At 35.4% G+C, this 12,966-nt stretch overlaps 1 protein-coding gene across 1 annotated transcript in view; it reads right to left on the bottom strand.

The window, feature by feature from the left end:
* LOC134531353 (agrin-like) overlaps positions 1-10,795 on the bottom strand; it is a 946,059-nt gene extending 935,264 nt beyond the window's left edge. Inside the window, exon 1 of the mRNA XM_063367052.1 lies at positions 10,150-10,795. Within this exon, the coding sequence (XP_063223122.1) occupies positions 10,150-10,795 (646 nt within the window). The remainder of the gene's footprint in view (positions 1-10,149) is intronic.
* Between the last annotated feature and the right edge of the window lie 2,171 nt (positions 10,796-12,966).

Below are 12,966 nucleotides of genomic sequence, written 5' to 3'. Positions count from 1 at the left end.
AAATGATTCAATCAGATAAACCCAACGATGAATCTAAACAGGTATTATGGACAACACAATGATGGAAGTACAGACAAACACATTCAAACTTAAAAATCAGACATCACAAGAATTCTGAGAAGAAATATCGTCATGATAATAATAACAGCACAGACGAACACAGTGGGCTAGCAAAGACAAATTTTTAAACAATAACAGTAAATGTAGATAGACAACAAAACATGGACAATGCAGCAAATATACGAATACAACGATGAAGATGAACAGATATAATGGACAACACAACGACGAAAACGCTGATGAATACAGTAGGATTAAAATGACAAAAGAGTACCCCATGAATCATTTAAAAAAAGTTTAAACACTAGTTGGCGCAGCATTTAGCCATAAATATCACGTGTTATAGACACGCAGTTGTTATGAGTATGTAACAGAACGTAGTAGATGCAGCATCCGAAACATTTGCTGTATTTAATCTGTAACTGCAAAATACTGACCATGACGATAAGTTCTAAAGAAAATGTCAGTAAAAGTTAGTAAAATATTGTAACTACCCCAAACTGTCGTTCCTGACTATCGAGCCAGTCGCAGAAGCCATAAACTGGTATAAACTAACCCCGGTGACAAGCTAAAGGGTATCTAGTAAAGTCAGGTGTCAATCCAACATATATTCAGTATCAACAAGGGACACAAATATTTTGAAAGGGCCAAGGAAATTTAATCATATAAATATTATTAGGCTTTTACAACACATCAACTGATGTTAGAAAAATTATAAGCGACATATATTCAAGCTATATTTTTAATACCTACTGCACAATATTTATTCGAATTTTAATCATTAAAAAATATAACAAGAATGCTGGAATAATGTATACGGTTAATTTTATCAATAAAGAAATTGGTAAATGCTTCAAACTGATAACCACCTTCTGCAGCAATGTCAATTATTTCAACTACAATGTCACTTAAGCTCATTAAACACCAATAGCAGAGCTAAGATCTCTTAAACTGTACCAAAGTCTAAGGGCATCCAACGGAGAGCAATGATTCCCTACCTTAGGAAGGGCAGTGTGATCAAAGGCATGATGTGAATTTATTTCTAACTATCTGCAGTACCCGGCGTTGCCCGGGCTGAAAACAGGGTGAAGGGGACCTTTTCGAAATCAGATATAGTTAGTAATTGTCTTCTTAATTTGAATGTAAAGTGTGCAAAATAATTTATATCACTTTCAGATCCCGACAGACGTTGATCTGCTAGTGAAAAGTTATTTACCTGTATAAATCGAAAAATTGGTGGTCTGTATGTAATCTAGACTTTATAAAGCACTACAGAAAAAGCTGAAAAATAAGAGATTACTAATACTGAAATGATTCCATTATCTAGCTAATGCTCAGCATGCATTGCAATGCCTCAATCAGTTTTATTTGGTAATATGTTTTAAGTAGTTACACATATACAAATCATCCATCCATATCTTTAAATATATATTTATCTCTATAAACATATATATGTATCTATCTATCTCTATTTATCTCTTTATATCTACATATATACATATATACCTCCCACTATCTCTATCTCTTCTATATATAAATCTCTGTATAGCGCTATACATCTATATATCTCTTTATCTAACTCATTTTATTCTCTATACCTCGCTCTATCTCTACTTATCTCTCTGTCCCTCTCAATCTAACTCTGCATATATATCACTCCATCTCTGTCTCTCTTTTATATTTAAATAAATTTTCTCATGCGTGCGCACTTAGACAACAAAAACAGACGAAGTGCCGCTATATAATATGAAATAAATACAATTTTTGAAACGATTTGTGCTCCAACTACTGCAAAATAGTTATACCGTCTAAGAAACCTTCACGGGCATCCGCGTAACAACTCACCAAAATTTAATCACAATCGGATAAATGGTATAGGAACGCATACGGCACAAACAAACGAAAATTGAAGACATGACAAACGCATCGAACGAAGGTGCGTTTAAAATTCAAGGCAATCTATATATTGACAAAGTTAAGAACCAAACTGTAATTAGCGCCTTTATTTTGCTAGCCGCTACGAGCTCCACTAAGCGGGCTGGTCTCACCAAGGAAAGAAATATGAATTTGCAAGACCTTATTATGTGTATGATCGTGTGGCAGACATACAGAAATGACACTCACTCACTATTTGTATGTCTAAGACCTATGATTTTTTCTGTTATAAAATGAAATTTTCACTTTTTCACTCCCTTAAGGATAGAATTTCATATTAATATGCGGTCTATGTTTTAATCCAGGTTATGAGCTCGCTGTAGGCCAAATTTCATATAGATCCGTTCAGCCGTTCGGGCGTGATTGAGTAACAAACATCCATCCATCCATACTTACAAACTTTCGCGTTTATAATATTAGTAGGATCAATCTTCTTACAAAAATGCTCGTACACGAGTTATACTTAAAAAATTCTCAGTGGGACGCAAGCAGTGATATATTTCAAGTGATTCGATAGGAAGAGATTGATGAACAATGTGGTGTGTTTTGAGACAATGATAAAGAATGTCACTTCAAATAGGTTATCTACCAGAACAGTATGTTATGCCAATAGAATTATATGCATACTGAAGTAGAAATTCGTCACATGTATAGGTACATGATGCTCCCAGCCAAGCTTTCAATGTGATATTTATAAGCATTGTTTCAAAACCGAAACACTTAAAATTGGTAACCGATCTTGCCACTAAGACATTTCTGCTATAACTTAAAAATTCCACATCTTGCATATTGTAAAGTAAAATATGCATGTATTTCAACAATCAACCTATTAGAGTCCAGCGTCCTGTTTGTAGGACACTTTATCACTGCTTTATAGAATGACTTTAGTAACAAGTTATGGATCGTGCTTTCTCATAAAGATATCGGCAAAGCCCAGTTAACATTATTTGTTTCATGGATTTTAAGTACGTTGTATTTCTCATCATTTTCACTCTATTTCTGTTATGTATATTAGTTTAGTGTAGATCAGAATCGTTTACTTTTTCAATATTAATGTATTATTAATTATTTTGCTCTTTCATGAGATAAAATAATACAGTAATAACTTTTTAATTGGGAGTGATACAATCATAAATAGAAGTGTCCTATCAATAGGACGATGAGCACAAAAATGTCTATAATTATGTTATTATAGAAGTTTTACTAAATATTTTGATTTTTTTCAGTGACATGCCTTAAAGTTATGTGTCGGCATCAATTTAACACTAATGAAGAAGCGGTGAGGTATTTATATTCCGACCAAATAGGAGAAGATCGTGCCGCTCTTTCACCAGATGTTGAAGTGACAGACGAAGAGGTAAATGATGACAGTATAGAAGCACTTCTTGTCAAGCCACAGCAAGTAATGTAGAAATTATTATTTCTGAAGTAGAAGAAACTGAAAACTATATATCTCCTGCTTGCACATACCATGCGCCAAAAGCCAAAATAAAAGGAAAGAAAAATTCATGACACTTAGAAGAAGAATGTTACAGAATATACAATATGTTTTGAATATTTAAATTTTGTTCTCTGAAATTTTGGATCAATAAAGACTAATTTATTATTAGCCATTCCTGTTGTAATTTTTTAAGAGTTTTTTTACAGCAGATATTTTTGATTTTTTTTGTCTTGAAATCAGTTCTTTATGGCCCTACACAAATTATAAACATGATTTCAGTTTATAATCAAAAATTAAAACAAATTTATTGGGTTTCTGATTTTGCCTGGATATCACAAATTACTCAGTGAACGTAATTACTGGCGCTAGGATGAAGACTTCGGGTTCAGCATTGTCTGAAATGTTTTCAGCAGAAATCATAACTTCTTTTTGAATATCTAATTCACTCACAAGCTGATTCTAAGACTGATGAATATAAGCATGATAAATCCTTCATGAAGAATCCACTCTCAGATTAATTCAATAAAAATTTCCTACAATATTTGTCTATTGATAAGATTATAGTTAGATATGGACAAAATTTACTCAAACAGTTTAATAAGTCCAAACCAGTTAGGTATGGCTTAATTTATAAGCTATGAGTGAAAAATGTCGAAACGGTTATATAGTAAGCCTGTACTGTGGAAAAGAACCTTCTGAATCTCCATCTATTGGTTTACTTGGCAGAAAAGATGTAATGAAAATGCTATCAACTGTCAAAGACCCTGCCAGTCATGTATTCTTTGACAAATGTTTTACCAGTCATTTACTTCTGAGATGATTGCAGGAGAAAAGGTTCAGAGCTACTGGAATGTTACGATAAAATAAAAAAAAATAAAAATATAATCTACACAGGAACTAGAGAAAATATCCCGAGTTTCGTATGAATACAGCTTTGATATCAGTAATGAAATATTAGTTCTCCGCAGGAATGACAACGAATGTGTTTCATTAGCTGCCAAATTTGACACCATAGAACAAATTGCATCTAAACCAATCTGGATCCATGGAGCAAAAGAGATGTACCAGTTCCTCAACCTTTCCTGATAAATAATTTACTTTTGGAAAAGCATGGAATCGCCATTAAAGGAAAAAGTGTTTTTTTTTTTTGCCGTGTGACTTGAGTGATTTATAGCAGTCTTAAATTCTTTTGAACTTTATATGCTGATTCATAGGCCAAATTCTATCTTCGAAAAGGATTTTCGTAGATACATTGCCATCAAGTATCTGAAACTCGGCCATGGAAAAAATACTTTTAAGGGTAGGTGGTACTGCTTTCCATCTACAACCAAACAGAAAGTCACACTGGATGTTCAATTTGACATAACAGATAACATCATAGGAAAGAAGGCGCGAAGGCGTTGCCAATTCAGAATATGCAAATGAAAAACTCTAATATTTGTACAGAATGCATCCTCATGTTGTATACCAGTGGTTTCCCAAAGTTCCATAAAAATATGTAATATGGAATGTGTATATTCGTCAAAATTCTTTATAAAATAAACATAAATTCACATCAAAATTTAACACATATTTATAATAAAAGATTATCAATTTGTTGTTTATTTTTGTGTGTAAAATAAGTTTATATTTATGTACAGTGTGGCTTTTAATTTTTTAATTGACTTAAAACACTGTAACAAAGCATAAATACAATATAATATATCAGTTCAATATTTGTAAGATTTTGTTTTTGAATAATCGTTTACTCATACTTTTATGCATAGAATATGCAGAATGATTTTTATGTTTATAAGTGTAATCATGCAGCTTATATAAAAATAAGAGATATGTTTCAGTAACAAATCACACATTATACAGTTAAAAGTCACTAGGAAAATATTCACTTAACTGATACATAAATATGAAGTTCACGTGCAATACTTTCATGAAAACTGCAATACATGCCCCATTAATTTTATAAACCTCTGTGCAATAAAATTTCAGATACAAGGAAAAACATTATAATAAACATAGCTCAGTATTTAATCATTTCATGATTCAGCATAAGGGGGTATAGCATTGAATCACATAAAAGAATGAAAATTTATAAATTAACTTATTTTATAAATTGAATACTTTCAATTTATAAATATATAAATTTTAAGGATAAGGTGTTCACTAATGCCCAGCATCATATTTAAAGAACTTGATATTTTTCACAAAATATTGCGTATATAGAAATATTATCAGCATAATTATTGTTATACGACATATGTATTTTGTTTCTTTTTTTTAAGTTTCACACAAAATTTAAAACTAAAAAAAAAAAATGGGCTATAATAAGTCAAGAAAATGTACTTAGGAAATTGAGAACAGTTTGATTTAAATAATTTTTCATTCTGAAGTTAAAATTACAGCAGCATAATGGTACAATGTAAGCTTTTGAAAGAACATACTTACACTGAATCTCACTTACAAACCCAACATTGATAGCCATTGGGATACAAATGTCCACATGCATTGAAAGTTATTAAATAATATTTGATGTTCAGTAATATTATTCTTAAAAAAATGCCAAGAAATTTAAAACAATTAATTTAAGTAAAGTATTAGTATAATGCCACTGATGCCTATAGTACCATCTAATGACATTAACACCTTCTCATTTCTGATAGGATTCATGGTGAATCTAGCTCGTAATTCATAACAGACTTAAATGATAGTAGCATGTTATCATATACAAAAACGTCTGAACGGAAGAGAACATATCGTTAGTCCGGAAGAACAGTGACACAACTCAAAAAACCCGGATTTTGAGTTATGCATTGAAACACATTCCTTATCATTCATACTTTTCGCGAGAAAAACGTCACAAAACTACAGGCAGTAACCGCTCACCAGATGGTAGTAGTGTCACCTTTCTTTTGAGCAGATGAGTTTCAGGCGGGGCAAGAAGAACGTCACATTTCGTTTTGAGTCACGACGTTTACAGAGTAAGACTGTGTTTTAAACAGGAAGAACGACTTATCTCAAAAAGGTGCTGTGCAGGAGTTGTGATTTGTTCAAGAAGAGTGACACTTTATGATTTGTGTCACTGGTCGTTGAAAGTGAGTAAAAATATTACACTATTTTAAATAAAGTATACTTTTAATTAGAGATGTGTCTGTTTATGTGATTGAATTTCCTTACGGTTTCTGCATCTTTTAAGACGGTATTTGTATGTATTAAGAAGTTGTCACTGTTCCTGAAAATTTTAGATTATTTGTCTCCCGGAATCACTCACTGTTTTAAAGTGGTTCTGTAAACAGAAACTCAATTCTAAATAAAGATCATGGATGGAAGAACTTTTTAATATGTGTAGATTGTTTTTAGCGAGCCGTTTTCAATTTCTATCTTGTTCGAATCTCACTTTCATATTTTATAATTTAGAATTATTGCAATGACTCTGTTGAGTTAAGCTTATTAAAACCTACTTAAGAACAAATTATAATCCTGCATTTTTAATTGTGTCAGTCCTATAACATTACTAAACTGATATCATCCAATTATTAAATGAAATATATTAAAATATGATATTAAAGTTAAAATGTTCGGAAAAAAGCTATGTGCCCAATGATGCGTAGCTATTGTAATTTTTGTTTTATGGCAATGAGTGTGAGCCTAGATTGTATGTTCGTTCATCAATTGTAACAATGGCATTTCATGATTGTGTTAAGATATTTCTATCATAATTAGCATACTGTAGACTCGCAATGATATGCTTGACACTAAATTTGATTGTTTATTTCAGATAAGAATGTCCAGTAACAGTCGCTGTTATTTAATACTCAGACTCTGCAAAGAGCGTGATAATGACAAATAAGAGGAAAGAGCTACATCTGGCCGTGTTTGTATGTGGCACATCGCTATAAACAAAAAAGGTGATATACAAGAAAGCATGTCCGATATTAATACGACTGATAAACATCCTGAAAAAATTTATGACGCCAAAAATACAAACTTAGGTACGTAATTATTTTTTGTAATTTTTTTAACTATAATTATTGACAAGCATTTATAATCAATAAAATAAAAAAATTTGTGCATTTTTTCCCGGACAATATTGGAAGGGACAGTGTGTGTAACCCTCCAGCAAATGCTTCTGGCCACAATTAACTTTCCAGCAGTGATTCTGTATCAGACTTGTCAAGTAATGACAGCGTGGCTGATCCAGACTGCAATGCCTTAGATCCTACAGTCTCTACATCTGACGAAGCATCGAATGTTAAATCACTACAAATAAAGGGATCTGAAAATGCTGATCCCAGTACGTCAACAAGTGGAAAAGCTACATCAAGGTGTGTTTTGAGACCCAGCGAAAATAAGCAGAGGGGTAGAAAAAAAGGTTACTTAATCCAGACGAGTGGCAAAAGAATCTAGCTAAAAGAGCGAGAAATGCTGGTGAAAGTTATACATAATTTTCTAACAGCCAAAAGTTTGTTGCAAGCAGAGAATTACAACCACCATGCAACGAAAAATGCAGACTAAAATGTTTTAGTAAGTTCACTGAAGATCAGCGTAGGAATATTTTCAATGATTACTGGGGCTTCAAGGACTTGAAAAGGCAACGTGAATTCCTGTTGGCTAGTATGTCAGAGGTAAAACTGAAATATCAGTACCTCAAAGGGGACAGTAATAGGCTTCCTAATAATGCATTTTATTTTGTTACTGAGAGTTTTCGTGGATACAAAGTATAACACATATGTTTCTCATAACCGGACACAGTCAAAATGAAGGGGACGGTGCTCATTCGGTGATAGAGAGACACATCACTCGAGCCCTAAAGTCAGGGCCAATTTATGTTCCTGAACAGTACGTGTCCCTTATACGATGCGCAAAGAAAACCGGAAAGCCCTGCAGAGTGCATGAAAACTGCCATGAAGACATAAACGATATGAAAGCTTTATCAGCTGAACTTGGCCTTCGGATAATAAAAAATACTGATGGAGAAAAATTCAAGATTTCGGAAGTTAAAGTGCTCAGGGTGAAGAAGGATCAGTTTGGAAAACTCTTCTACAAGACTTCCTATGAAGAAAGTGAATTCAAACAAGTTGATGTTTTGCAGTTTAGAAGAGATAATAAACTTAACAAGGTGTCAAACATTCAGTTGCAGAAAGCGTACCAAAGAAAACAAGGGATTTCCGAAAAGAAAAAAAGATTGTATATTGTCTCTGTTGAGGAAAAAATGTATTCCAAATTGCTATGCGACATTTTATACTAATTTGTAAATGAAAAGTCTCAATTTGTATAACAAAATAATAATCAGTAATATTTTTTGGTCTGCAGTCTGAATTGATAGTGTGGAATTTCTGAAAGTGTTTTATTAAAACTTAATTCTTAGTTTCTAGCTAAAACTGTTCTTGGCATACCTTTACTTTAATTAGAAGGGAAAATAAATGTATTAGAGTATAATTCATTGTGTATGCTACTTGAAAGTTTTGACTATAGATGTGTAAGTGTTAATTGTTAATTTTTGTAATTCAAAACTGTCAGCTTATGTAGTTTGAAAATGCGTAGTTACATAATAATAATGATAATAATAATGTCTGCAATCAGTACATAATATTTCAAAGCCTAATAAAGCAATTTAAGTTTAAATTTCTATCAAAACATTCTTTGTGGCATTTTTTTTATTTTGCATACATTAACTCAAAAACTTAACAATACCTATCGCAAGAAAAGTGACATAAGTCAAAATAATTTTTTTAAATATTATTTTAAAAAGTATATAAACAATTCTTCTGAAAAAATCCGACTGTAAAATAAATACAAGATATTAAATTCATAATAGGGCTTGTTATAGAAAACCTACCGTTCCAAAATTGTGAGAGAAAACATATCAAAATTAGGTAAAATTTTCAATTTCGTTTCCTGAAAAACTTACTTTTTTGAGTTGTGTCACTGTTCTTCCGGACTAACGATATATCAGCTACGGCAGCGAGACAACTGTGGAACACGTGGTCTCAATGAGCATCTATTCTGGTAGCACACTTGAGTCGCTCGACTTCGCCATGTAATAAGTGGTTTTGTGCAATTCATTACTTTTTAGCATCCTCGAGGATTGTTCAAGTTTTTAATTGGACATAAATGAACGTTATGATGGTTATTCAATGAAATATTGGGAAATATGAAAATGAAAAGGTGAAAAGAAAAGTCAGAATTTTCGCCCCAAAGACCATGACATAATGTTTGTTCTACTACAACCAATACATAGTGACTGAACATCCAACATTTGGCACTGAGGAATGCCATCGAAGTATCACATAATAAAATACTAGAACAGGAGAAGGGTTTGTTTATGGCAGGATGGATGTGTCTGCAAAGATAATCTCAAGATAAGAATCAAAACTTTATACGTGGAAGACGATTGAAAGTGCATGCGCTTGAGTATGTTGAATGAACAGATAAAGAGCCAATGTCTTTGTTATAATGCGAAACAAACAAGTTTTTCACAATATATTCATGTAGGCATAATTGAGTAATCCAAAATTTACCCTTCTGTCACAAATAACCATTGAACACTTATGTAAAAGGTATTCCAGGACAGTAAAAGCCTAATCTAATTACAAATTTATTTTTAATAATAGTTAAATGTGTTTAGTTTAATTATTATTTATGAAAGGCTTTGGTTTCATCAGGCATGTGGTGTTGTTGGAGACGGTAGGAGGACTGGTGCCGAGAGCGGTACGTACAGTTGAAGCAGAGCAGGATGCCGGAGATGAGCACGAACACGACCACCAGCAGCACGAGCAGCAGCAGCAGGATGGTGGGGCGGCACCAGCTGCTGCAGCAGGCCTCGCCCTGGGCGGGCGGGGCGGACAGGGAGCCGTCCTGGGTCGGGGGTGCGCGCGAGCAGCAGGATCCGCCCCAGCACGGCGCCTCGGGCGGGCCGCCCCGCAGCACGGTCGTGCCGCCGCTCGCGTCCACCACGCTCTGGTGGTAGCGGTAGCGCGGCGGCGCGAAGCCGTCGTCGTCGTCGTAGGACGACAGCACGTTGGCGGTGGAGGAGAGCGTGCCGCTGTTCTGGTCGCGTGCGGCGGTGGAGGAGGCGGCGTCGCGGCGGCAGCACACGCACGCCGCCGCCAGGCAGGAACCGGCCGGCGAGGGCGAGGCCTTGCCCGCGGCGGGCGTCTCCTCGTAGCGGGGCAGCGTGGGCGCCTCGGTGTACCAGCTGTTGTAGGCGTGCTGCTCCTGTGGCGCCTGCTGCTGCTGCTGTCCGTACTGCGCGTACTGCGCGTACTGCGCGTAGCCGTACGGCTTGCCGTCCGTCGGCGAGTCCAGCTTGTACGAGTTCCGGCTCGTGTTCATCACCATCGTCGACTTCAGCACGATTACCATACTAGGGAGGACTCGGGCCTGTTGCCTGGCAGGGACCTACGGCCTCCGCGATCGCCGACCTAGCATCGTCTCGACCATCCTTACCTGTGCTTGGACTCCGAACGTCTATCTAGTACGTGTTTTAACCTAACTGCAAAAACGTAAAATACATCCACGGCAATTCCAAAAATCATGTTTGGCGTGTTGCTAGTTCTTGGTGCATGTCCAAGAGTATGATATTCTTCTGTCACTCACCCAGAATTTTCGACTCTTGTTGCCTTCTCTGTGGCAGTAGCTCATTTTTTATTAGAATGTTAAGGCCTGACAAGTAAAAAAATATGTTTCTACATACCAAAGGTGAATGATGTGTCTTACTGTCCCACTGGTATGAGAAGTATGTGTTCTTGAAAATTTTCTTACCTGAAACAAAAAAAGAAAAAAAAATTAAATCTATTTTTTAAAAATTATTTTTGTAATATTTAAATTAATTTTTACAACTTATGACAATGTTTTTATTGCAAAGAAGCTTTCAGTGAATGAGCATATAATTTTTAATATTTGGATATATACATATATAAATACACAATTTGATAGGTCTTTATATATACCGGCAAAACTCGGAAGATAATTTCTTCGGAGGAATAAAGATTATAATATTTCTAAATGTTTCATTTTCAATGGTTTCTAAAAACATAAACTTTCGTTAGTGAAAACACTCAATAACTTGATGTAGGCAAATACATGGATTTATTTCAGTTGCAAGCAAATTAGGGCAAATGCATTTTGTCAACACAAAGCACAAACTTCATTATTTACACTGACTGTATTAGAGTAACAAAACTTCTTGATACTGTATAGACAGATGCAACGATGCGTCAATACTTGATGCTTGGCTTGGAGCTAAATTCAACTCTATCAACAAGCTATTCTCAACTATACATATTTGTTTTCCTAGGAGATGGACGAGACATTATTTTGCAACACTGTAATTTTTCAGGAAATAAAGTTTACGAGTCATGTTCACATATTGATTTATCTCTTAAAGAATCAGGACATGATTATTTTCGTTATTTATGGTAATCTAGCTCAAGTATCCAGTGTTATCCGTGCTAAACAAATCATAATTATAGGAACATTACTACCAAGTTTCAAGTTCATAAGATATTAACTTAAAAATGGGAATTTTTTTAAAAATCCCATTGATTGCACAGTCTCGGTGCATCAAGAGTACATATCAGCAAAATTGGGACGACAATCTTAAGCTTCATATTGTGGGAAGGCAGGTAACTTCTAGGTAAGACAGGATGGGTGCACCAAACGATAGCGCATTTCAAATTCAAGGCAACGCCATCTATTGACGATGTTCTAAACTAAACTGTTACTAGCACCTGTAGTTTGCTAGCAGCAGCAGCGAGCTTCACTAAGCGAATAGGTTACGCCAAGTGGAAGGAAGGAAACTAACTGCTAGACCTTACTATTAGTATATGACTGTGTGGCAGATGTATAGAATGACACAAATTCACTGTTTGTGTGCCTATGACATATGGCCTATGCTTTTCAATTATATAACTGAATTTACCTCATTTTCACTCCATTAGAGATGGAATTTTATAATTATATTTAATCTATATCACTCTTTGGCCCATAAATGTTATGTGAAAAATCATGTTAATCCATTACTGTGTGAAAGAAAGACAAAAGACAATTACACATTCGCATTTATAATATTATTAGTATGGATGAACATAGTGGACTATAACGCGATAAAGAGAGTAAAATGTACATGATGGACATGTTGCCAACTCTGTGTCATAGAAAGTGTACATGGTGTTGTCAATGTACGAAGCACAGCTGTATGGAGCTCCTGCTGAGAAGCAGCGAGGGTGGTTTGAGCGGCAGGCGGGATCAGCGGGGGGGCTCGGCGGTCGTGGGGGTTGAGTGTCGCGCGAGTGATGGCGAAATGCGGTGTTACGCAACTTGGAGGCTCTCTGAAGTGGCTGGCGGGGGGCTATCAAGAGCTGTTCAAACTCCGGTGCCAAGGTTCGGAGAGCACGAGTGGATAGGAGGGGTGGAGAGGCACTGCAGGCGGGTACGGTTCCTTGGGAGTTGTTCGGGAGGGGGGGGGGGGGGGGGTGAATGGTCGGCGGGGGACCGATCTCTCCACTCCCCTACTGCAGTAGACATCACATCCT

The sequence above is a fragment of the Bacillus rossius genome, chromosome 3 (assembly GCF_032445375.1).
Source record: "Bacillus rossius redtenbacheri isolate Brsri chromosome 3, Brsri_v3, whole genome shotgun sequence".
Taxonomy (NCBI): Eukaryota; Metazoa; Arthropoda; class Insecta; order Phasmatodea; family Bacillidae; genus Bacillus; species Bacillus rossius.
The sequence above is the reverse complement of the archived record's forward strand: the minus strand, read 5'-3'. Positions and strand labels throughout refer to the sequence as shown.